We start from the raw sequence: 26,662 nt of genomic DNA on the forward strand, positions 1-26,662 counted from the left end.
ACACAATGCCTTGACAAATCTGAAAGATCCCAGAGCAAAGATCACAAATGTCGGAGAACTGTGTGCCTGGCTCTGGTGTGAGACCAGGAACAGAGCCAAAAACCTCTCAAGCTAACCCCTCCTGCACTCTTATGGAGGACAGCCTGCACACTGGTTTCAGCAACAAAAGCTCTGGTAGTAGGAGTCCTATGGCAGGGAACTGTGTTCTTCTCCACACCCCATCCTGACATCTGGCAGCTGTAGGCATAACTTCAATGCAATACTGGGAAGGCAGCCAAAACCCTTCCCATAGACTAGCCCCATCTCTTATTAGTGTCTTCTCTTCCCCACCAGCCAGTACAGACCACCACTGGTTGTGGAAGGGCAGGGATTCTCCATCCGAGACTGTCTCGTGCAGCTTCCCCTGCCTCTGAACACACAGCTGCCCCAGGTGCCCATTCCGAAGTTCTTAGATCAGCACCCAAACAGAGGGCAAGCTGGGACCTACTTTGGTCTTTACTAGAAGTATTGATGTAACAAGTCTGGAAATAGAATTTTCCCCCAGCTCTGCTATGGACAACATCTTCTTCTAGCCTACCCAAATTCCTCCAATCCAGCAACTCTTTCAACAAGTCCAGCGAGGATCAGACATGGGTTCTCTCCCCATGATCTCTTGTGGTCTGAGTTTTTATGCTGAGAAGCTATTTTTAGTGATGGCAGGGTACAGGACTGTAATGAACAACAGCAGTAATGGGGTCTATGTTCCATGGAGCTCCTCTGGCTACCTGCGGCACACACTATTGTCCCCTCAGCATTCCCCTAATAAACATGCCCCTCAGACAGATGATGTTTAAGAATGGGGCTGAGATGACCAGTCTGTCCATACAGCTGTCACTGCTGCTTCTGCTTGTCAGAGGGCAGCTGACCAATGGTTATTTCTTTTACTTGGCTTGAATTCAAACCAGTAATCTATAAATTAATTGTGCCCTGCTCCCCATGTTGTTTAGATCTTTCTCCAGTGCAGCTTTTTGCATTGTGCTTCTGGAAACAGCTCTGTAAATAGGTATTTTCCTGGCATTTCACAGGGTACCTTGGGAAGGAAAATTACCATAGGTTGTTGCCTACTTAGCCTGAGCTTCCCTCCCCCTGGGAAGAAAGACCTGTTACTGCCATTCAAGGAAGGTCTGAGGGGTATGGACTGTCCCTTGCATCAGCAGATGTGGCCCTCTCTCACAGCACTGGGGCTACCAGAGCACCAGGTTCAACTCTCCAGGGCTCTTTCTGATTCCTTCCAGCACCTTGTCATAGCTCCACCCCTCTTTCTATGCAGCATCTGGATTGAAACAGTTTACCTGTGACATGCATCATGTGCAGCACCACTTGCACAGCAGTTACAGCTGTAGCCTGTGATTCAGAAACAGATTCAAAGTGTGCTGTGGTATGTGGGAACCTTTGGGGCTGCATACCAGCCAATGCCAGACACAAGAAGACCACACAAAACAAAATACACTTGTAAGGACTGTTTTCCTTCTCTGCAGCTTGAAGACTCCCACATGCCATCCTCCTTTCTTCCCTGTTCTGAAATAGCAGTTGAACAGGCACACACGAGCATGCCGATAACAATCCCAAACTGGCTTTTTAAGATCCAGTTGTCTAATCTATGATCTAGATAAACCTACGGGAATACAAGCATTAAAAAATATTAATTACTGCGAGAGATGTTACATCTGTGTATTTTTATAGAGAAGAAAGTTAAGTTTTTTGTCACAGACTACTTTAAGGATAGTTAAAGACTTCTTAATCTATTAGAAAAAGACATAGTGAAATCTGGTACATAGAAGCTGAAACTGGAAAAACCCAGAGATGAAACAAGGCAAGAACTATTAATACTGAGAATAACACTTGAGTTGCCCCTGGGATGACTCCCTAAGGAAAATGGGAATTCTCCATTGTTTTGCTCTGTGCCAGTCAAGACAGTATATATAAAACATATGTTCTTGCTCAAGTTCTGGCTTGAATAATACACACGAGTGTCTGTGTGTGAAGTGTAACGGGATGACCATAACACGATCAAAACCAGCTGACGGAGTACTGGAGGGCAATGGTTTCCTGGCCCTCCCACTGGGTCCTCCCACGAGCAACTGGTTTATGCAGCAAGGTGATCCACAGCTGCCAGTCTCTTATTTTAATGCTGCATGAACTTGTCATTGCTGATTAGAAGAGAAGAAAGGCAGGGAGTTGCAACTCTGTATTGTGTCTGTCAGCACACTGCAAACCCAGGAGAAAGAGAGAAAGAGAACTAGGCACAAAGGCCATTTTCAACATTTTTAAGTTTCTAACACAGGTGGAATTTAGAGAACTACAATATGAAGCCTAAGCTGCTTGTGGAGAGCGACAAATACCTCAAACAGGTGTTTCAAGGTACTGGGGGGTTTTTGTGCAATTTTTTTCCCAAACAGGATTGAGCCTTCAGTGTGGCTGGGACTCATGAACTTTTGGTCTGGCTGGTGTCCTTGCCCATTTGGTAAGTTTTCAGCGGCACTGTGTCTGGAACACAGTGCTCTCTCCCACCTGCAGAACTGTGGCAACTTTGCTTACTAAGAGAAAGAGTTCATTCTGCTCTCATCTTCTGACCCCTCGCTCTCATTTATCTCTTTGTCCTTCTATTTAGGTATCTTGGATATGGTGCTCTGAACAAAGCAGTCTGTGCTTGTGTTGTGATAAGGATAGTCTAACAGTGTAGTCTGACAGTGCCAAGCTAGTTCTCTTGGATTGGCCAGAGAGTTTGTTTTGTCAATAAGGTATTTGCTGTTTATAGTAAATTTTACTTTTTGCTGAATGATTTGTCTGCAGATTGCAAACACCTGACATACAATGCTTGAGCAGCCATATTAAAGACAACTGCCAAGGGAAATAATTTGGGAAAAATGAGATACTGATAGTTGTTCTCCTTCTGAAGACAAACTATTTTTCTATTTGCTTCATTTAATGGAATCAATGATTTTTTAAAATAATAATTTTGTTAAATACTTTAACAGAAGTGACATAAGATATAAGGAGGCATATCTTTGAAGAACAATTGCATTAAATACATGGCAGAACATTATTATGTGAGTGCTGATGTGGTTCTGGGCCTTCAGGGGTTAAAGCAAGGTGTGCACAGGCACTTCTTAGGGAGGTACTTTATACAAAGTTCAGTGGCTGAGGAATGTCCTGGCAGTCAAGCTTCATTGCCTGGGAAAAACACAAGGCCAGATATTGTCATTTCAGTGAGTGATACGATCCAGTTGGCTTTGCTGGTGCAAATGAGAGAACTTGACCAGTGCCTTTAAAGGAAGAATAAAAATAGCTTATAAAATTCAGATTAAGAAATATTCTGTTTGCATGCTGTAGTTGAAAGGAGCAAGAATAGGGAGCATGAAGGGAATAGCTCCTTTTCTCACTTTGTCTTTGGCCAGCCTCAGTTCAGGAGTGGACTCTGTAAAGCGTGAAGTTACATTTTGCCCTCTGAAATACCTATAGGAAGGCACAAATTGTGTTGTTTCTGGTTATTTATTACAGTTCCTTGATCACTGGGCATAATGATTAATACAGACTCACACACAACATGCAGACTGTAGGCAACTGGAGCCCCTTCTACTGGGAATTGCTGGAGAAATCTCTTTGGATTATACTGTCCCAACAGTCAGTTTGATCTCTGCCTGTGTTCCTGCCTATCCCTGCTCAACTGTCCAAATGGGAGAGCTCCTCACCAGATGCCTGTTTCTTTTCAGTTCTTTGCCTATCTCCACTTGACTCTCCATCCCTGTTTAGTGCATTCCTGCTCTTTGCCCGAACCAGCTCTGTGATGCATGCTTTGTCTCTTAGCTAGGAACAGGCAGCTTCATTCAACCAAATCCCATGGAACTGCAAACAGATGAGAAATCTAAAGCGAAACTACCTTTAGGGAACTGCAGGGTCCTCAGAGTCTTTGGAAATCTGACTACTTATTTGGATAATGAGGTGTAGATTTCAGAGTCTGCCTTTATTCACTCCAGTGTCCAAATCTTGACCTTATGTTTTCAGTTATATTTTTATATTTTAACCACTTAATCACATCAGTCTTTTCATTTTTGCATAGTAAGTGATTTGGCACCCAGTGTTTCTCTGCCAAGACATCAGTGAAAGCACATTATCAATGTGAGGAAAAAGTCTACAATGAATGTTTAATAAACAGCAGATCTTGAACCAGGCAGTATCTGTGAGCCAGATAACAACTCTAAAGATCTTGTTTAACCATGTCTAGTGAATATTGTTGCTTAGTGTCCTAGGACATAGTTTTATTCAGTTCTTTTGTGTGCTTCCTTTGTAGATTGTTGAAGCCTGTTTGTTTCAGACTGCCCTGTTTTGTGTGAGTAGCCTCAACAGGTGCCAAAGTACAGTTTCAGAGCATTCATGGATCTCTCATAACCACTCAAGATATCATCATTCTGGTGCAGCCCTTCACCAGCAAGCCAGACTAATTTTCTCAAGATGAGACCAACTGTCAATGTCTATGCAGCGAAGGGCCCATGTGGAAGGTCCATGGAAAATGGCTGGAAAGATACACATCAGAATGACTGTTGTTATCTCCACTGAGGAGAGCCTCATATAGACATTTTAAAAGTATCTTTGATGGAAATAATGAGCCTGGTAATGGAATAAGTAACTAGTTGCTAAACCTGAACCAGGACAAAGGGTTTTTTGCTTTAAAACACACTGGTCTGAGGCCCATATATCTGGGGACATTTTGTCCTGCCACACCCATCTGTCTCCAGTCCCTTTTTACTGCCATTTGCATGCTCTGGTCTGCTCAACATAAAAGGGAGAGAGCGTGAACTTGGCCAGCCAAGGGTGTCAGGGAATGGCTGGGGCAGAGGGCAGCAGCCAGTGGCACACGGTGTGTGTACTCACTCGCTGCCAGTGCCCAGCCTCCTGAGGCAGTAAGATATCACCAGTTCTTGGTTTAACACAGGCAATACACTCCTGTATGTCACCATATATTCATATAAGGCATTGCTGCATGTAAAGTAGCTCAGTAGGTGATGGCCTGATGCCTGAATAACGTATTTTGTGTGCTGGCAGCTATCATTAGAAATGCTTGAGGCCCCTGACCCGTTTGTTTAAGCCATTTTATGTGAGAAATGGCCACAGTACATGTACAGGTTGGTGTCCTCCGGTCAGGAGACCATTACACTAGTTTGGTTTTCATCTCTGTCGTGGCACCAGCCTCATGCCCTGGGGTTGCCTACAACGAGTGAAGGGTGCTCCATCTAGAGCTTCGGAGTGACCGCCAGCTCCTCAGGGCTCCAGTAGCGGCAAGGGCAGCGTGCTTCTGTAGGTACCAGCTCCTAGCCCGGCTGCTCCGCAGAAAATGCCGCAGCCCTGGTGGTCTCGGGACGGCTTGGGTAGCATCAGCTCCGAAGTCTGGGAGATGACTATAAGGGAGATATCGGGAAACTCGGTGGCAATCCCTGAGGGTGCAAGGTGGGCGGAGAGGGAGATGTCCCCGCCCGGAGCAGAGCGCGGCTGCCAGTGTTGTGCCCCGGGCCGCCCAGGCACCCTGCGCTGCCCGCCCCACCTGCCCCGCCGCTGAGCCCGGGAAGGGGTTAAAAGCCCGGGGCGGCTGATGTCAGTTCCTGCGCTCCTCGGGAGGGCCGTGTCTGATATTTGAGCCGGGCTCTCCCGCCCGAAGGAAACCGAGGGAATGGTAAAGTGCTGAATGGGACAGGAGCCGTGCCGGGCACCTGCCTGCCGCCCGGCACCGCGCAGCCGCCCGCGGCCAGGGCCGGCCCCGCCGCGCCGCGGGCCGGGAGCCCCGGGACGCAGCCGGCTGCGCCCGTCCTGCCCCGCCGGGCAGAGACCTCCGCGCCGGCCAAGGTGAGCGCGGGCGGGGACGCGCCCCGGGCCCCCGGCGGGCCAGAGGGCGGCCGGGGGCTCTGCAGGGCCGGTCTGCGCCGGGCTGGCTAGCACAGCCTTTCTCCCAGGGCTTGGCTTTCTTCGCAGGTGACCGTAAGGGGTCTGGCGGGAGCATTTTGGGGCTGATGTTGTGGCATCTCTGTTAACTGAGGTTTGCTTTCGGTCTGGGACTTTGGCCCTGAAGAGGCATGGAAGAAGTGGGGGGAGGAATGGCCACACGAAGGAGGAGATGTAGTCCGTGAAGTAAATGTCTGTAAGCTCTGCGCTCTCTTCTGCTTTCCTGGTAAGCCTCGATGTGCAGGGCAAGACCTCTGCAGGTAGAAGGGCACAACTGGGAGCCCTTCTTCATGCCTCCAAGCACTTTTACTAGCTAAGCCACCTGCGCAGATATAGAGGGGAAATTATTCCCTGTTCCCTCCCACCCCAGGCCCGCGACAAGCCTTTTCCTTGCCCATTCCGCAGCTTTTTGTGTTATTTTCTCCCCCACGCCCCTCTCCGCCCATGCTCTGCACATCTCAGGCCGCACTCCTGAGCGGGAAATGACTGCGTGGCTGAGCAATTCCAGTGGCCTCAGTGCTAAAAAGCGGAGGGGTGAGGCGAGTATGAAGTGGAAGGCGAGGTGGCTGGAGACAGGGTGTTGATTAATAGTAGAGGATTTCCCTGCTGAGTTTTGCCCATTGCCTATACTGCTGACCCCCTTGATGCCACTTCAGTGACCTGAGAAGAAATCTCTTCCCTTTCATGTTACATTTATGAATTTTCTTGTGATTCCCTTTGTAGTAAGATGGTAGCTGAAAGTTAGACCAGTATTCAGCTCTGGTGTTCAGACACCGGTGCTTTTTACAGGCAGGTGCTAAGAACTGCAGTCCCTCTGTGCTGTGAATCCTCTATGACAGCCTGCATAAATCTGTTGCTGAGCTGAGCAGACACATCTGGAATATGGAAATAGTGCTTCACTTGTCTTTATTGTTTGCACTGCATAAACAAAACTGCAAACACTTTACTTGCATTTGTATCTGCACCTGAAAGTCTTCACATTGATTGATTGCTTTGGCTTCTCAGGTGGAAGTGTACAAAGTCTCCTAAATGTTTTGATTTCTAGTTCTGGATCCACCTACATCTGCAACATCAGCTGATTGTAGTCTGAAAACACAAAGAAAAAACCCCAAACACATGACATCTTGATTTAAATTTCAGCTTCATCAGAATTACAACTGGATATGGACATTCCAAGGAAATATGATCATATTTATTTTGGATGTGGTATTTAGGGTCAGAACTGTCTCTGATGTTGGTCAAAACTTACAGATATATGCATGAGACTTCTAATTTTGACTGCAATTAGCAGGTGGTTGAATCATTTTTTTTCCCCCCACAAAGTTTTAAGGACTTTTTATCTGCCAATATTGTCACTGACAGTTGTTGGATACTTAACAAAGACAATCAAGCTGCTCATTAGGAAGTGGCTTTATGCATTTAAGAATGAAGTTTTGAAAATCTCAGCTTGTTTGAATAGAGAGGCTGTCTCCTTTGTTCTGAATTCCTAAAGTAAGAGTACTGTCTCTGCAAATATCGGGCTCCTACCTTCTTATGCGTAAGGATTAAAAAGAGACAGTTTTATATAAATATATCCTTATAAATTCTTTATCTGGTATGAAGAGGACCAATATCTGGGAGAGGAAGTGGAATAAAAAATGTGCTGAGAAAAAGATGGTTAAGACTTACTAAAAAGAACATCTGAAATGGCAGGTCCAATGGAAGTGATTTAAAGTCAGTCTGTCAAAATGAAGTTGACATTGTAATTCACAGAGTACAGATGAACTGCTTACATTCAGAAGAACAGGGGAGAAGGAACAATGTATTTTAATGGTAAATGAAAATGCAGAATACGTTTTGTAAATGAAGTTGTACTCTAGAGATAAATATTAGACATTGTGATACAGTATCTTTCTCTGAAAAAGTGTAAGGCTTTTGCTAGGGGGAAAAGCTGTAATTCTGATCTCTAGTGTTCAGAGCTCATTTGGTATGATGACACATGGGGAGGTTATTAGCTTAAGTGGAGGAGATGGGGACTAATAGACAAATGGTAAGATAAATGCCGAGAGAGAATGTGACAACACGGTGCTGAAGAGGGGGCGGTTAGATGCTTGGTATTTTACGGGTAGAATTGACTACTGACACAGGGGTTTAAGGACACAAAACAAAATTGCACGTTAGAAGAAGTAACAAAGTGGGCACAAAATCTGCAAAAGCACTCTTTAAAATTAGTAGAGGAAAAGACTCAGTTGCATAAACAGTAAGACTTCTTCCAGATACCCAAAAACAAACAGTGCCTTTTAAATATTAGTGATCCATAAAAATACTGCCTGTAATTAAAAATATAACCTATAGTTATATTAATCAATCACAGGGTTACCATGGGCATGTTGAATTTTGCAATCACAGAATGGTTCAGGTTGGGAGGGACCACAGTAGGTCATCTGGTCCAATGTCTGTATTCAAACAGGTCCATCCAAGAGCACATTGCACAGGATTGCATCCAGATGGTTCTTGAATATCTCCAGTGAGGAGTCTCCACAACCTCTTTGGACAACCTGTTCCAGTGCTCAGTCACCTGCGCAATAGTAAACTTCTTCCTTATGTTCAAATGAAAGTTCCTGTGCATCAGTTTCTGTCCTTTGCCACTTGTCTTATTGTGTGGTACTATAATGGCCTGTAGTACAAAAAATTGGATCTTTCAGAGATCTGGCACAGACCTGAGTTTTAATAATCTGTTCCAGTCCATTTGTAATTACTCTCCTGCTCTCCCACATCTGCCATTTACAAAGGAAAAGTCAGCTGAGATTCCTCTGTTCCAGTTGTGTCAGCTTGTCTGTGAAAGTCAACCACCAGTGCAATATGATTGCAAAAAAAAAAAGGCAAACACAATCAGATGAGGCATTCCCTATGAGAGGGGAAAGTGCTAAATGCCTTTACACTAGGTTTTGTTGTGGGTGCATGCTGCCTTTCAGATGCAGTTGTGGTCACCCATGACTATGAAAGGGAGTGAGAAGAGCCAGCTCTTTTTTATGATGTGCACTGAAGCTGGAACAGGTGCATAGGGAGAGCAGGGAGCTTTTCTTGTGAGACTAATGGAGCCCCTTGTCTCTAGCCTTGCAAATTGAGGTCCTTAAGGAAAAGCTTTTAATGTCTATAAATGTAAGGGGTAAATATGAGGAAGTAAAAAACCCTAGCTAAACTGAAGGGTAATCTACAAGAATTAACAGATACAAGCTGGTTATGATTATGTTTATGCTGGTAATTAAAAGGCAGCTCATTAGAGATGTGAGGTTCTAGAATAATAAGAATAGTGAGAGAACTGCCAGCATGGTTCTAGGGAAGGGCAATGATCATTTATGAAAGGGATTATAAAATGCCGTGTCTGTAGTGGTAAAGAATAAAATGCAATGATTCAGGACACCTATCCCATCCTATTTGGAACAGGGGTATTTTAGTTCAACCAGAAGTTATGGTCTATATGGAAAATTACTTTTGCTTTGATGTAAATTGTTTGGTACATCAGTTTCATTTTGCTTTGTGTCATTAGAGTCCATCCCATTCATTTGTATGTCCTCTTTGGATTTAAACTTTATGAATAAAGACTAAAAGCGTGTATGAAACCTACATAAAAATATGAAAAATACACTTGTATGAAAGAGAACAAAATTTCATTTGAGAGCTGAATTATTATTTGTATCCAAAACAGTGTTAGCTGTAAACAAAGTTAATAGTGTTGTAGGATCCTTCCATGACTTTGTGCACTCTTTCAGCTTGGGAAGGACTGATAGCACTACCTTACAGGGAAATGCTGCAGTGTTGAAAAGTGTACCAAAGATAACCTGGTTAAATGCCTGGCAAGGAGTTAAGGCTAGAGATCAGAGCAGTGTGCTGGATGGGCTGTGGAAAAGGATAGCCTCTATTTCTGTAAAGCAGTAAGTGTGCTGCTTGTAGGAAAGTGATCTTCTTTCCTATTGTGGAGTGTTTTCAGTGCTGCAGTACTACACATGAATATACCTTATTTTTGTTTTACTGAAACCTGCCTTCTGGAATAGTATTTCACAAGTCATTGGAAAAGTAGGCAACCTACTGTCTGGGGAACTTTCTATTACTGGACAAAGCAACCTGAACATAAAATAACTCACAGGTAGAGTTTATAGCTAAAGGGTATAAAATGCATCTTCCTTAACTTGGAACATCAGACATATAGCTGGATAGAGGGGTTTGTTGTGTTATGTGTACTCGCACTATTACGTGTACTCATGGTAATTTGAATCTCAAGTCTCACATGCAAAACAGGAACCAGGTATCCTGACAAATGGATACAACTGGAGGGACATCTTAAACTTTTCCTCTCTGCAGAGAAAGGCAGATGTAAGGGCAATGAGGCTGAGTGACTTTGCTGCTTTCTTGCAAATCCTAGGTTTTTGCTTTGTCTGCCACTGTTTGGGACTTGTGAGTTTGCCTGTGAGCTGGTAAGAAGTTCCTTTAACAAGTAAGGATTTAATTGTTCTGATGAAGCTGAGCTAACAGCTGTTCTAGCTTTGTAAACCTTTGTTATTGTTTGATAATATAGCTGGCTGCTGGACTACGCGCACTGAGTTGACCTTTTTGTTCACAAACACCTGAATTTAGTTAAGAACATCTATTGCCTAGTTTTTTGGGTCTTTTACTATAAGTATCAGAAATGTCTAAACTTACTGAGTAGGAAAATAAAAGGTCTTCAAAAACTACAGGTCTCTCCACTTTCTGGGGCTGTATATATTTCTTGATGCCTACAAGGACTTCAGTAGAACAGCATGTTTTGTCTTTAGCCCTAACTTATTCCTGTGTGAATTCTCTTTGTTTTAACAGAGCAATTGTTTAGATACTGGAGCACTTCCACTCATACTGTCAACTGACTGTGTCAAGTAGTTAGGGATTGGGAACAGTTGTTTAGTACATCACGTCATCTTAACACAGTCTGTATGAGATAAGGCACTGGTGACCCAAGCTGAAAATATGTGTGTGATACCTGAGGCAGGAGGTTTTAGTGACTTGAAGGTTTACAGCCATACTGGAACAAAGGAGGCAGAAGTGAAAAGTATTCCTAATCTCTGGGTAGAGGCTGAGCAAGACTGTAAGGGTGGCAGTAAGGTTGTTTCTGGAATATACAGTATAATGCATTAGTAAATTATTTACTCATTCTAAAGGTAAACGTTTATCCATTAAGAGTGACCTCTGGTAGAGGGCAATATCTGTGATTCAGGGTAGTACCACTTCATCTTCTGCTTGGAGAAGAAATGGCCTTTGTTACCAGTTCTGTAAGAGGGACTAAGGAAAAGAGGCACAGAGGTAATAAGTTTGTCCTTCTAAAATACATACTTTTTTTTCCCTTTGATTCTGTAGGATTTTTAGAGCACCTCAGACGAGATCCTAAATGGATGATTAACATCACAATGGCAGAACTCACACTGGAGAATGGCAGCTGTATGGACTGGCAAAAGCGATGCCTTGTGTTGGAGTCCCAGCTCTTCAAATTCCGCTTGCAGGCAAGCAAGATCCGAGAGCTGTTAGCTGAGAAGGTGAGGCAGAAGGTGACCTCTTCTACTTTACAATGAGTTATGACACAAAAGCAAAAAATCTGCAAATGCCAGACTATCCAATATATCTGTTACTTGCAGGGAGGATTTCTTTCTTGATTACAGTACATCTTTGCTCTCTGCTTTATCAGTTGAGATGCAGAGATGTGCCTGTCATGGTGTAAAGTGCCATAATAAGAATGAGCCTTGTTTACCGCGAAATCACCAAGTATTTGGACTCTAGTGGAAAACACTGTACCAGCAAGATTCTGGATATCTGAGGTGACTGAGACAACAGCAGAGCAAATATGGATGTTTTGGGTAAGAGCAGCAGGATCATAACTTGGGTGTCAACAGAAAAGCTTGGAGGAGTGCAAATTATGCTATAAAGTTAAAAGCCCACACAGGGATACATGTATTGCCATAGTGTTAGAATAACACTTCATATCCAGTCAAAACATTCTGGGGATACTGAAGAGCAAGGCCAGATATTTTGAGTTCTGGACATTAGAAACTTACATGACATCTGTGGTTTTAGAGACATCTTCTACTAATGTCTTTCAAGTGCCCTCGGGTGAGTTTGTTTGCATTCTAGAGGAGAGAACTGGTAAAGATCTGAGGATTTTATTGGAGTTTTTATTTTTTGCTTGTTTTTGTCATGGTGTGAATTTTTTGTGATTTTTCTTAACCTTAAATGGTGTTGTTTTTCAATTAGAATTAAAGCTTTTCCACTAAATTTTTATGAAGTCCAAATTTGTAGGTTGCTGGTGGGGGGCAGGCTCCTTTTTTTAAAATGTGGCTTATATTATCATAGTTCAGTCCAGAGTTGCTCAGATATTCAATTACAATAGGAAAGTGAGAACAGTTTTACTAATGAAGTCAAAATCTGTACAGCTGACTGCAGTTTACTATACCAAATAACAGATATGTTCTAAACTCACTTTTGCTCCATTCTGTATTATGTAGCTTCTATGTGTATATTCTTGTTTGTTGGTTTTGGATGTAAAAACATCCAGGTGACAGCTATTTGAGAGTGGTGTAATTTTCATCCCTGCTTTCACTGTAATCACATTTTCACTATTGCCATATACTGCATGAGTCATTTTTTCTACCCTTCATATTTTAAGGAATTGTGCAATTCTAAGCAGCTTCTTCATCTCTTCAAATTAATTTCTGAGATGGACCTTAGTGATTACTTACCTTGAAAAACACTAAAAGTGGTTGTAAAGTCCATTTAGATAAAGGCATATTAAAAAAAAAAATTATGTACAGATGTGGAACAGGTCTGGTAAAAACAACCAGTATTCATATGCAGTATTTGTAAGTTTGTTGCATTATGAGATCTGTGTCCTTGTGCTTTATTAATTTCCGCTTTGAGAAACTTCCTGGCTACCCACACATGAGACAAGCCCACCTACCAGACTTCCTTACTGGAGAACAGACTTGCCAGATATATTTTGACTATCTCTTTAGTGAAGTTTGTAGGTCATGGCAGAGAATTAAATTTTCATCTGCTTCAGGGGCCTGGCTACCATTTATCCAGCCTTTTAGTCAAAGCGATGCTCCCTTTGCTGAGATGAAGGAGTAGCTTGGTTCAGTGATCAGGTTATTCTGTAACTACTCGTACAGTGCTGTTGTAGCTTTACTTGAAGGGTCAAAGAGCTAACAGGCTTGCAATTCCTAACTCCAGATGTCATGTGGGAAGGTGAGAGCCTCAGCAGGAACCATGGGGCAGCTCCAGCAGGCTCTCTTGCTGCAGGTGGACTCAGACACACAGTGCTTATGTTGAATCCTTCTCTTTGGAAGTGTCGTGGGCCTCAGATTCCCAGCTGGTCTGTAATGACTTGCTCAGAGACCTTCCTCCCCTTCTCCTTGGTCACCACAGGACGCCCCAGCAGTCACAACAACAGGGGCTCCTGTCTGTGCTGCATCCTTCTCACCCTCAGGTGGGTAGTGATGCAGAACTGAAGGAGGCCCTTGGTTTATGTCTAGTGATGGCAGCTCCAGGGATTTTTGTCATGGATTTTATAGCAGCTGTGATTTTTTGAGGATTTTTTCCCTCATTGTGAGAATGAAGAGGTTCAGATTTACTGGAGAGTCCTGCATTTCAAGGAAGGTTTTTTTGGGGCAGTGGGGGTGGGGTGGGGCGTTGATCTTGGAAAAATGTGAAGTCTGCACAGTTTGAAGCTGTGTGCCAACCTGTGGTAAACATTGTCTTGAGATCCTCTCAATATGGTTTGCAGTAACAGGAAAATTATTTTTTTAAGTACTTTTAGATGGTGAAAGTGAAGAACAGTGTTTAAAGGGGTGTGATACTTGCTCACCAGCTAGGTTGTCATAGGTGTGGAAGTGACTGAAAGGCTTGAAAACCTGATCCCCACATCTTAAATTATTCTTTATAACTAATTTTATGATTTCAAGACAGGTTTTATTATTTTAACTCAAAAAAACCCCAACCACTCATGCCTGGCACTGGTAGTACAATGTGCTCTAACAGTTTAAATACTTGAGATTTTTAAAATCCGCTTAGATTGAATAATCTAGATCGCTGTTCAGAACATGGGGAATTTAAAACCCAGTGGTTTAACTGCCAATGCCCTAGTTCACATGGTGTGAGCTTCCACATTGATAGCCTGGTCTCAGCTATCGAACAGAGCTGCCCAAGCTGCACAGAGCCTGGCTGGGGGTTGGCGTGGCAGAAGAGCCTTAGCCCCTGGTCTCCCAGACAAAGCTCTGCCATCCTGCTGGACCCCACAGGGCACGAGACCCCTGAGTCCTACCTTGTGGACATTAGCAGGGATTGCTCTGGAAACAGGCAGTTGTTCTCACTCTGATTTTCTTGTATGCATGCAAGTAAAAGGGATAGTCCTCTGCTGGTGAGTGGCATAGCAGACCGTTGCCTCAGCAGCAAGTTGACCTGGTTAAGGGTGAGCTCTGGAACAGAACAGCAGGAGAAAAATGAAGCTGAGAGATATAGCAACTTTTTTCACTCAATTTTATGTAGTCTTTTCTGAGCCATCAGGAGAGGGAAAGCCTGTGTGAATGGTTGATGGGAAGATCTTTTGCAGTTTTTAGAAGGGCCATCTGGGTAACTTAACCTGCTTCTGTCTTATTTCAATAAACAATGACCATTTGGAAAAAGGATCTTTTGTCCCATGCCAGCGTGGCTATTCAACTAGTCCTGTTTCTCCCATACAAGCTGTCTGGGCTAGTGTTTGAAAGAAGAGTTCCGTGCATTTGACTTCGTTATTAATTTTTTTTGTGTGACTTGGGTCACATTGCTCCATAGCATTTGTCAAATTATAAAGCATTTTGCATGAAAGGACCCATGTAATACCAAGCATTATTATTAATTCATTGAGGGATTTGAAAAAGCCTTACAAGCAGGTATGTATTAAATCTGAATGTGCTCCAGTGAGAGTGCTGACACTGGGGATGAGTGAAATAATGATTTCATGTACACCAGGAACACAGCAGTTATTTAACAGTTCATAGTAGGACAACTCAACAATCTAGTACAGGAAATTAAGACAAATACAAGTTCATTTAAGGCTACAGAGGGAATTAGGGTGACAAAAGTAATTGATTTGGCTGGAACTTAGCCAGGTCGCCCTGCTTGCACAAGTTTCATAACTTTTTAGTGATCAGGAATGGCCCCAACATAGATTCTCTGTCCTGATCAAGTCCATAACTGTTAGCAATGCAAAGCAACTGTTAGCAATGCAAAGCAACTGCTTTGGGACAACAAGGAGTTCTTCAGTCAGAACAGTGCTGTCTTCTTAAAATAACTTGAGTCTTTAATGGAGATTGCATACCTTGTGGAGGACTGAATTATTAGTTTAAGAGGATATCTTGGTAAAAAGGCCCAGAATTTAATCTGCGCTGTAAGTGTAGACCCTGTCAATGAATCAGAAAACTAGGAGAGACCATTCATTCTGAAACTACTGTCTTAAACACTCTTTGTTTCACAAAGCATGTTATGTATCCCCAATAGTTATGTTTAGCATCTTTCTTCTGCCAATATGTTTTGCTGCTACCTGTCTGTGGTGAAGACTGTCCAGAGACCAAAAGATAAATGCATGAGTACATCACTATTCTGAAGGAGACTCATAGTCATGAAGCACAGACCACTGCTATTCGTGTTAAGTTGCCTGGAGCTCAGTCTTCAAGAAGGTTCTTTGGTCAGAGCAGCTTTGTATTGCTCTGTGGCATCTCCTTGTTCTTCTGCCAAAGAAGCATCCTTGATTTGGATATTAAGTTACAGAGACTGTTGTATTTGATTGTTCCACTGAGAAAGCAGATGTGAGAGGTATCATGCTAAATGTAGCAGGTTTTGATCTTCATTGTTTTAATTTATGTCATTGCTTTTCTAGTTATGTGATTACTGAGGTGTCTACATGTATGTGCCTTTTGATATGTTTGCTGGTAGGGGTCAGTCTGCTTTTGTGTCAGTGAGCATGTATGGAAAGAAGAGTTGTCTTGCTGCCATATGAAGGAATGGAAATGGGAATGCTGCCACGTCCATTCTGGGTGATCAACCCAAGAGGAATAAGTCAATTTTCAGATATATTGGTCTGGTCCTGTTAGTGACCAACCTGAATTCTTGGCTCCAGTGCTTTATCAAAAATGCATTGGAGAGCAAAGGAGCTTAGTTCCCTTTATAGTTTTTCTTTAAGCATGATTCTTTTAATCTTCTGAAGATTCTTTTATGTCATTCTTTCCATTGTAAAACATAAGTATGTGCAGTAAAGTCCATGAAGCATTCCTCAAATTTTGTATCTTGGTGGATAAAACTTAGTGTCGCTGACTTCATATTACTGGGCTTAAATCTGAGACCAATTGAAGCAGGCCAGATGAAGATGATCTTGGCAAACACCAAATGAGAGACTAGGTTGATATTTAAAGAAAAAATTAAAACAAAACCAAACAATCAATTAAAAGAAAACCACCAAAACATCCCCCAAACCAACCACAACCCACCAAAAAAAGGGCTCTGCTGGTAAATTATTAGAAGAACCCCAGGTATATCTGAATTTTATGAGAATGAAGAGACTAATAAACGTTCGGGATAAAATTCAACTCAGTGTCCTTTGACTTCGATAACAGCAATGTTCAGATGTTGAATCACATAACTGGCAGATTGCAAAGCTCTTTAAAAAGAAAAGAAGCATAGGAAAATTAAGATCATTGTTAAGATCATTCAGCATCGTAAGTCTATGATGCTTTTGAAACCAAAGCAAAGTATTCAGTGGTTATAATGTAATATTATAGAGAACCTGCTGTGAGCTTTCCAAGATATATTCATTTTTATTTACCATTGTAAATGAATCCTAGCTGAAATAAGATCAGGGAAGAATGGTGCACTGTAGACAGGCTCCTTGCAGGGACAGCCTACAGTGTGTAAATTGTAGAGATGAGGTCAAGACTTTGGCACTGTTCCTTTGACCCATGTAATGAATGATGAAGCTCACTAATGAGAAAATGGTTCCGGTGTATTCAAAGTAGGGCAGAAGACTGGAAAAGGTCAAAGGCTTTTTTTTTCCCTTCCAGCTGGTCAAAGCTGTCCAGTCAACTCAAAACATGCCAAAGATCTGTAAGCTTGCACAAGTGCTGAGTAAAACATGAATTTCCAGGTGATGTTAATTTATTTTCTTTCTTTCCCCCTCTTCTTTCTTTTCTGCCTCTGAAGATGCAGGAATTGGAACAGAGAGTGATAGAAGCAGAGCAAAGAGCTGAGGATGCAGAGAAACAGGTAAGAGATTCTTTGATGATGGCTCTGGTACAAGTCCAGCAGACTTAACTCACTCTAAATTCCTTCCAGTCTAGCATACAGACAGCAATCTGCCGTGCTATGCCCTGCTAGGGAAACATTGATTTACAGTGGTGAATGGATTTTCTGGTCTACTTCCCAGTCTGTGAGCGTTAGCTGTGGGCAGGTCCCTGAATATGTTGAACCCTAAGTGAAAACAAGCGCCTTACACCTTCCTGTCAGCTTCATAGCCTTTACCCTCTCATGCATGATAGGCATGTTTGGTTGTGGAAAAGGAAGGGGATGTTGTACCTCAGGATTAAATTGCAAAGATAAGGCTGCTTGGCAGGTCCTCAGGAAACAAATACTTAAGAGTACTGGTGAGGACTTGTCTACAGGTAGAAAAGGTTCTGTGAAATAAGTAGGTTTTGCAGACACACCCTTATCACTTGTTTTGGACTTTTTAGTAATTACTGCTCTGGCTCAGGAGCCCATGGAGAAAAATAGTAAGAGCTGAATTAATTGTCTATTACTGTAATCATCTAAAAATTAGGCATATTGTCTAAACTAGTTCTTCTGTGCTTCTTGAATGATGGAGAAGTGGAGAGAGGCATACTTCAGCTTGTGAACAGGCAAACATTCTGCACTTTAAGGAGTATTGTTGAAACAAAGGAGCCAAGAGGAGCCAGGTGGTTTGAGCTCTTGGATCACTGCAGATCACTGCTAAAGGGAAGACTTGAAGTGAATGAGCTCCCTCCAGCTGGACAAGAGCTGCAGGACTGAGCACTAACTCATGGGTTGAAGGGCAGAAATAAAAGCCACACAGCCAAGAATGACTGTCAAAGATGATTTCAGAAGTGAAGGACTGAATTGGCAGTGTTATAAGCACTGGGAGACATATCACGTGGGAATCAAGAACTTGGAGTTCCTGGAAAGGTGTTCTGTCTGCAGAACATATTTTTCCCCACCAGTTTAATGCTGACATCAAGATTTTTTACTGACCAGCTTAATTCTAGGAAAGATGCTGTGTCTTGACACCCTGCTGTTGGCTTCTATGCTAGACCAGCAACTACCAGTAAAGAACAAGAGTTGTTCTTGAGAGTGGTATCAGTAAGTTCACACCCAACCAAGACCGGCAGAGGTAACACAATACAGGCAAAAGTGACAGCTGTGACAGCATCATCAGGAACTACAGTGATTGCCACTGGCCAGTGAAGGTTTCATACTAGCAGACACCTCAATGACAGGTGCAGAGTGCCCAAGATATGATAAGATGCAATGACAGCAAGGGACAAGATGGAGAGCAAGTCAAATCCAGGTCCAAGAATGGGCAGGAAAGGGAGAGCTTGGCTGGGAAAGGTGTAGCAGAAATGAAGGTTGCCTTCACTCACTTGCCACCAGCAGTTCTCATGTTAGCAGGTCCTAAAGACTAGCAACCTTCAATGTTTGCCTTTTCAGCAGCCTTATCCACATCCAGAGATAAGTGTTCCTAGAGAAATGTTACATTGCTGCCTGGCAGCCTGAAGAAGTGACAGCATAAGAGTAGGACCATTCCCTTCCGCTAATGAATGCACTCACTGTGAATGAGAAGCAGCCAACAAATGAGAGAGCTCCACATCAAGTGCAAAATCCCTTGTTATCTTTCTCTCCAGGAGTCTGGGGGGTTGGATTTGTTAATTCAATGGACTCCCTGGAGCTGCCAAGCTCAATTAAGGAAATCACATGTTTGCAGTCCCCTCGCTGAGCCTCTAGTACAGAGTCAGCATTTGGGCATCAGACAGGAAGGAGGGGCCATTTCTTTTTACTATAATCACCCTAAACTCTAATGAAAGCACATCCGACTCAGCAGGCTTAGTTTTCTGGCTCGGATGTTGGGTGCTTACCTTTCTGATTCAGTATGAGGAAGAGGCAGTTTGCTTCTCTGCCTAATACAGGCAGACAGGAGGACAAAACACAGCTTCTGCAAGTATGAAGTGTAGGCTGCTCAACAGAGCGTGACTAACCCTCTTGCACAGACTCTGTGAAGTGCTCGTGTTGCTCCCTGCATTCTGTCTTTCTAGTTCTAAGTTCATGCTAAATTTATGGTATTTGGAGTTGGTTTCTTTGCAGATTTAGCTTCTTTGAGGTGTGTTGGAACTAGAGATTTTCCCATCATCAAACACCGCAATTAGTATGTTTGAGTTCAATTGAAGGGATTCCATTCATCTTTAGAAATGAAGTCTTATAATCCATTGTAATAGAATGAGATAATGGTAAAATGGAGTGGCATAAGCTTTTGAAGAAAACCAAGAGATTTTAAAATTTTGCTAAAAACATGAAAATGCTTCAGTAGCCACAGGATTTTAGTGGATTGAAACTTTGTAGTGAAGGGGCACTACAGTGATCTTCACCTCTTGCTGAGGTGAAGAAGTCTTGGCACTGTCAGGAGCTCAAAAGACAGGCAAATCTTTAGAAATATCAAACACTGTAACTCCTTAGCAGGTCTGGAGAAAAGACTTGGCAGTAAGACAGGAATTGCCAAAACAATGTCTTAAGCTGGGGATAGGAGGATGAGTGACCTCCATAGTACATTTTCCTATAGAAATTTTAATCTGAAGCAAATGGCCAGAAGTTTGGAGTATATACCTTGGTAGTGAGGTAAAAAACTGGCCATGATACTGCAAAGGAGAAAGGTGGGATGTACTATGTCCATATGTGTATGGAGACTATGGTGCCCATATGGTGTCTTTGATAAATAATTTGATTGTAATATCTCATAACCCATGATGCATTTATCTGTTCATCATTCAGTTTGCATCTCTTACTGCTTCAGTATTACAAATGAATGGACAATGTTCCTTCCACAAATATGGATATAAACTAAGTGTGACCTGAAGGATGTTGTGGTTTTTGATGTTTTATTTTTCCTTTCCTGACTTGAAAAATAAGAAACCCACAAATATTCTCATTTATTTTCATTCTCTTACCAATACACAAACAGTTCCTTGATTTACGTTGGTTTGTTTTGGTGGGTTTTGGGTTTATTCCATTTCCTTCTGATTGCCATTACAGGTCAGAGTTATGGAAGAGAAAATAAAACTTGCCAATGTGAAGACTGGTGAATCTGACAGCATCCTGCACAAGAAATACCAGGAGCTGATGTGCACAATGCAAGGAAAGGAGGATCTGATCAACAAATTGGAGACACAGCTAGCAAAACAGGTAGGGATATTTTCTACAGGGAGGCCTGTGGGTTTCATGAGTTAGAGGGACTCTGTAATGTATATATCAAAGATAGGGATTATGTCCCATTACAAGTTAGTCTCTCAGTTGCCTCCAGATCAGCTGTAAGATGGTGCCCAGCCCAGTGCAAGATCCTCTCTTTCCTTTTTGGACAAAACATCCACTCAGCTTCAGCAGCCCATGTTTCTTCATTGTTGGAGATCAGTCAATGTGCTAAAGGGCTTCCTTATGTTAGTGCTGAGCCCCTATATTATAATGCTACAGTCTGGTCACAGTGTTTCTCTGGCTTTTTGGCACAGTGATTGCTTTGCAAAACCATTGTGTAGCCCATCTCTGACTCTGTTCATGCTGCTTCTTGGGAAGGGTCTTTTCCCAGTCTTCAGCAGTCCTCCAGCATAGTTCATCTCTTGTCAGATGTCATCATGAAAGAGCAACTGTTTCTCAGTATGGATAGTTCTTAGTCTCTCCCTTTTTCAGTTGGAGGAAGGAAGGTGCTACATTTACAGCAGGGCTTGTATTTCAGTTCTAGTAAAGGCCTTGCCCTGTGGTTTTTATAACATGAGGAATGAGGTATTCTCATGTGTTGCTAATTAAATAACTTAAATAGAAGTAAAATTTTACCAAAAAAAATTTACTCAGCCATTTGAGTTACATTGAACTCATTGTCACTTATTTCAAGGACTGTTAGTAGAAATCTTGTTCCAGCAACAAGATCTAGAAATGAAAGCCAAAGCTTGGCAATTCTAGACAAGAAATACTCGTTATCAGAGTCACATTTAATTTCAGAATGGGATGGGATGGTGGCAGGGCTAGAAGGTTACTAAGGGTCCCTGTAAGGCATCCTTTTGTTTTCACTGGGATGGGAAGAGTCATGGAGTTCAGAGTATCATTAAGAGAGCACTGAGGTCATGTTTGGGCTGCACAATAGTGTGGGACACAAAGAATCTCTAATTGCTTTTGGAACTTAAAGCACAGTAACTGCATCTATGACTGCTGTGCCTGAGTGAATTGCTTAGAATTGCTTAGTGGTTCTGCTTAGAGGCAGGGCTTACTGCACATGGTGACAATGCTGTCATCGTGTCACTGTTCGACTTTAGAACCCTAAATAAAGTCTTGGCATTTCAGATTACTGCACTATGTGGTGAACTGCATCTTTTACCTCTTGGACCGTGTTCCAGGACAAGTCCAGGTCATTAGGGATTCAAAGCAAGCTCCCATGTAATGGACCTTCAGAGTTGGTAGACCTACTATATGTGCCGGATCATTTCAGACCTGTAGGCACATCTAGTATGCTAACTCCTGCAGAGGTTGAGACTTGGTAATTAGGATCACACACAGTCATATAAAAGAAAAAAAGGAAAAAAAAAAAAAAAACCCTAAATAAATCTTCTTGAAGCATCTGATTTGATTGCTTTTATTTCATTATGCTCAACTACAAATGTTACAGCTGCCTATAATGTTGCTTGGGCCTACTTTAAAGTCAGCAAACATACATGAATAAGAGCCCTTAAATGTGCAGTTGTAGTGATAAATAGCACGTGGTGATTAAAAGTGATGTGAAAATGTGGGAAATTCTGTGGGGTCTATTTATCCGTGTGAAAAATTTGAAGTGGGGGGAAGAACTGACATTTTTTATTATTATAATTGCTGGTATTTTTTTACTTCAGAAAAAACAATAGAAGAGGGAAACCACCAGCAACTAGAAGCAACCAGAAGGCATTATCTTTGCCCCTTAATTGGAGAAACCAGGGCTGATGTGACATGCAGCATATTGTCCTTCTCTCTTCCTCCCTCTGTTGCTCCCAGAACTGATTTCTTCTTGCAGTTGTTTAAATCATTATGTAGATAGGAGATTTTTCAGTGATGTTGCTTCTGATGAAGCCACTCAGAAGATGAAACAGAAAGCATCAGCTGATCGTAGTGTTAATTCAGCATCTTTCAAAGGATATTTTCTGGAAAGTTAAAAACACAGCTGAGAAAACACAGCTGCAAAAATGATGTAGCAATATTACCCAAGCAGATACTTGGGGGAACAATGATCATAGTGCAAATCAACAGTATTGCCATAACCTCTTTGTGTGGACTAGAACCTGTTCAAATGGATATGTAAACATACAACCACTTACAGCATCTGAAATCCTCCTAGAAGATCTTAAGCATGATCTTGATATTTTTCAAGGTCAGGTTGTGAAGCTTTTTTTTTTTTTAATTTACTTTCTCAATGAGAATATTGTATGTGTGTGTATGTGTGTGTATGAGTTAAATATGTTGTTGGTACTTGCATCTTGTGCACCTTGAAAGGTTCTGCTCTAGACTCATGCTTACAGCAACTGAATCCCTTTTGCTTGGAATGATTGGTATTTTACGAATCAGTTATAGGCACTGCTTAATTCTTACTAGCTTTGTCCAATAATGTGGATGTAGGGTGGGGGAACACTACAGATACTCAACAGCAAACAGCAACATTGCAAAACCATCTGAAACAGAAAAAGTTGCAGACTCTACTCAAACTGTTGTAGGTTTGTTACTTGACCTGGATTTTGCTATTACACAACAAACTTTTGAAACAAGCCTCTGAATTTGATTCTAGGGACCATGTAAGACAAATTAGAGCTTGTTTTTTTTTTTCAGAGGCCAGCTGAAAAATTGTATTCAAGTAGCCATCTTAAATCTTATGTCTGGAATGGGAGTGTCTGTGTTTCAGTCACTCCTGTTGCAGTAACTCACTGAGAACAGTTGTACTCTCCTAATGCATCTAATGTTGGTTTTGATTTTTTGGTACAGAAACAGCTGAGGACTGAGGAAGCCAAAATTGTTCAAGAGAAAGCTGCCAAGATCAAAGAGTGGGTAACATTTAAGCTCAGGGAGGTAAGTCTTTGGCTTTCTGCCAGGTTTCAAGGCATGTGAGTAAGTGCAGTGGCTGCACTGCCAGGGGGTTCCTACATAGGACACCAGTCTGGGACAGTCAGTCTGCCACAAGGGCACTCTGCTTGTTTGGCCCTGCACATACTCAGTTGTAGGGCTGGGGTCATCACTCTTACCAAGGGCTATTTACTTTATTCAGCAAACTACAAATGACTGTTAAATCACCAGTGCCTGAAAGCAGTTTCTGAAGATTGACTAATCACAAGTGGCTTTCACCTACCTTTCTTTTACCTCTCCTTCTCTTCTCTGGACGCAGTTTCTATTCGTTTCTGACAGAGCACCTGTTACACAAACACGTCCTTTGCTCTTCTATAATTTAGCATCTCTGACGAATGCTCTTTTCTGAGCTGCCCAGTTTTTTTTTGTGTCTGACCTCTCTGTTCTATCCATCCTGTGGATTTATGCCTCTATCTGGTCCTACCCTCTAGAGAAACAGACAACAGTGGGTCAGCATGCAGTTTTAAAGATGGAGTAGTAGTATTCAGCTGGGAGTGGGCAGCCTGGTCCTTTATTCTAAGTTAAAAACATGACAGACAGAGAATTTGTTGGAGTTGGGAGAAGCAGTCTTTGTGGGCACTAATTATGTTATTATGTGACTTTGTAATGTCATTAGATTGCCTAGATAATCCACTGAACTGCTGTGCTGCTTCTCTTTCCTGTGTGAGATAACTTAAGGTGCATTTAGGTTACTGACGAGTGCAGCACAAAGGAGGAAGCAGAGGGTTTGATTTGGTGGGACCTGCTGTGAATCCAGGACTGTACACTCACACTGTGTCTTTACTGGCAAAGAGGTTTGTGCCAGATGCTGATTCCAGGTGCGTAGCATGCACAAGTGGATCACTGGAGAACTTGGCATCTGTGTTGCCAATGGGTTACTCGAAACAGCACCACAGGTGATTCCTTCAAGAGGAAAGTCTGTCTGGGTGTACCACTGCTGTGTTTAAAAATGGATGCTGAGACTCTTCAAGTAAAGGCATAAAGCAAATTTGCAAAGACTCTCTCATGCCCTAATTGGAAATGTAAATGCACCCTTAATGTTGGTTTGGTTTTTGCTTTTTTCTTTGGTCCTCTGGATCCATGGGATCTTCTTTTATTACATTAAGGGTGAGATAGAACAAATGCTCCTTCTGGGTAATGTTTTTCTGATTCTCTCTTTCATGAGCATTATTTCTGCAACAGGAGTAAATGATAAGCCATAGCGGGGAAGTAAATTTAAAGATGTATTTGAGAAGTGCCGATAGTTCATATAGAACTGTTTGAGAAAGCACAGCAAAATATTTTAAGTGGGTGGTCTAGTGAGGTTGCTGATTAAAAGGATTCAAGTTGACTAGTAGACTCACCCAATTTTTTTCCCTTGTTAAAAAACTTGAAAGTAATGAAGATGAAGGCATGTTCTGTGTAGTGGATCACATGTGTTCACAATTTTGCATTATGTTTCTTTTTTTATTCTTCTTTCATAGCTTGAGCTAGAAAATTACCACCTGAAAAACTGTAATCAGAGACTGATGGAGCAAATTGAAGCTCTTCAGGATACATTGCAAGGTAAATGTGTTCAGCTAGCACTGTAGCCTAGTAACCACCACAAAACTGGAAGACGTATTCTTAAGTTTGTCAGAAATTAAAACTTAATGACAGCCGGCAGTAGAGTCGCTCTGTTCCTTAGCTGGGTCCACTTTTAAGATGGAAATAAAGTGCTTAACTACCTTAACTCTTAATTTTTTTCACACCAACAATTTTTTTTTTTTTTTTGGTTAGAATCTGCATTTGCATAAAAATAAGCTCCTGACTTGGAGCTCTTTGTTCTGCTGATTGGAGCTGGGCTCCTCTGTGCCATGAGGTTGGGTTGGAGAAAGCTGCTTATGGTGTTTTGGGTTTTTGCAGTTCTTTGGTGGCTGGATGGAAAACTTTGGTCTCCAGCCTTGAATTCAGCACCTTTTGTTGTAACCTACTTTGAAAAAGAAATTATCTCCTAATTTTTATTTTTATTTTTTAATGAGCTTGGTCACAGTAAGATGAACTAGTTTCCAGAACTTCACTGGGCATGCGGGGAGGGGACATTTCTTTTCTGCAGAATTCTTTCTGGCATTCCTATTACTCCACAGCAAAGGAATAGGACAAAATTCCTTCTAAATCCCACCACATTTCTAGTGAAATGCTTTATGACTGGGTTTCTCTCATCCCCTCTGGCTCTGACTGTTCACAAAAAGCGAATGCCTGGTAAGCTGCGTTAATAATCTGGTATTAAGTGTGCCCTGGATCCCAGCTCTCTGGGCAGTAAACAGCACTGCCCTCTCCTCTTATCCCTCACTAGTCTCAATATGCCAGGCTGGAGTCAGAGGCCTGTGCAGAGAGACAAATCTCTTCTTGCTTGCTGTGCTAATCGTAACAGCTTCTTCTTCTTCATCTCCTGTCACATCTGGGAAGCTGCAAAAATAGCAGTAGTATTTAAAATGAATGGCATCTTTTCAGTCTACACTAATGATTTACCTTGGGGTCAGGGGAAAATATGTGCCAGGATTTTTGTGTGCCGTTGTTATGTGTTAGCTTTGCTAACATTCAGTTCCTTGTGAATCAAGTGCCAAGGTCATGCTCTCATGATTGTCTTTTTCTCAGCTGTTTCCAAGAGCAGGTTTCATCCTCTCCGCTGCCAACAGTAATTTATTCTGCTCTTTGCTCTTCCCTCTGTAACTTTCTGTCTTCAGTTTGTTTCCATTTCCTTGTAAATCCCACGGGTGGTTAAGCAATACCCATAGAGTTTGATGTTCAGGCAGCATTTTCAGCAGTAGCTGTGCAGAGTCACGCTCACCCATATTTTGCAATTTCCAAAGCATCTAATGATTTGGTTCTTTTTCAGTCAGGCTGAAATAAATATAAATGCCAAGGTCAATCAAACATCCTCTGCCATTCCAAGTTTTATCCCTGCTTTCTTATATTCTAAAGCTGCTATTTGGTGGAAATTGTAGAACTCAGATAATCTTTAATAATTATGGAAAGGAAGAAAATACAGTAAGTGCAAAGTCTAAGTACTAAGTAGAAAGCACAACCTAGTATCTATTTTTTATGTCATCCTCTAACATAGCAAATGAAAGGGCAAGGAAAGAACTAAAAAAGGGAAGATTTTACAGGAAAACCATATAAGTAACTATTATAAAACTTCATTACATAAAGCACTGTGGGGGTTATATATCACAAAAGGATAACAAAAAGCTCTAGGGAAATTCTTGAAAAGTGAGTAAATTCCCCAGTTGCTGTG

At 42.0% G+C, this 26,662-nt stretch overlaps 1 protein-coding gene across 6 annotated transcripts in view; it reads left to right on the forward strand.

Annotated features, from left to right (window-relative positions):
• The first annotated feature begins 2,134 nt into the window (after positions 1–2,134).
• The window catches only part of PLEKHH1 (pleckstrin homology, MyTH4 and FERM domain containing H1), a 54,289-nt gene continuing 29,761 nt past the window's right edge, over positions 2,135–26,662 (forward strand). The window contains exons 1-6 of one of the 6 annotated variants that reach the window (XM_038139306.1): positions 2,135–2,400; positions 11,341–11,516; positions 17,203–17,265; positions 20,314–20,463; positions 23,269–23,352; positions 24,870–24,951. In XM_038139306.1, coding sequence (XP_037995234.1) covers positions 2,346–2,400; positions 11,341–11,516; positions 17,203–17,265; positions 20,314–20,463; positions 23,269–23,352; positions 24,870–24,951 — 610 coding nt within the window. In that variant the 5' untranslated portion in view covers positions 2,135–2,345. Of the gene's footprint in view, positions 2,401–5,425; positions 5,878–6,027; positions 6,200–8,520; positions 8,541–11,175; positions 11,287–11,340; positions 11,517–17,202; positions 17,266–20,313; positions 20,464–23,268; positions 23,353–24,869; positions 24,952–26,662 lie in introns of those variants that run through there. The other 5 variants (XM_038139307.1, XM_038139309.1, XM_038139310.1 and 2 more) reach the window with 5 other exon arrangements.

This window comes from Motacilla alba, chromosome 5 (assembly GCF_015832195.1).
Source record: "Motacilla alba alba isolate MOTALB_02 chromosome 5, Motacilla_alba_V1.0_pri, whole genome shotgun sequence".
Taxonomy (NCBI): Eukaryota; Metazoa; Chordata; class Aves; order Passeriformes; family Motacillidae; genus Motacilla; species Motacilla alba.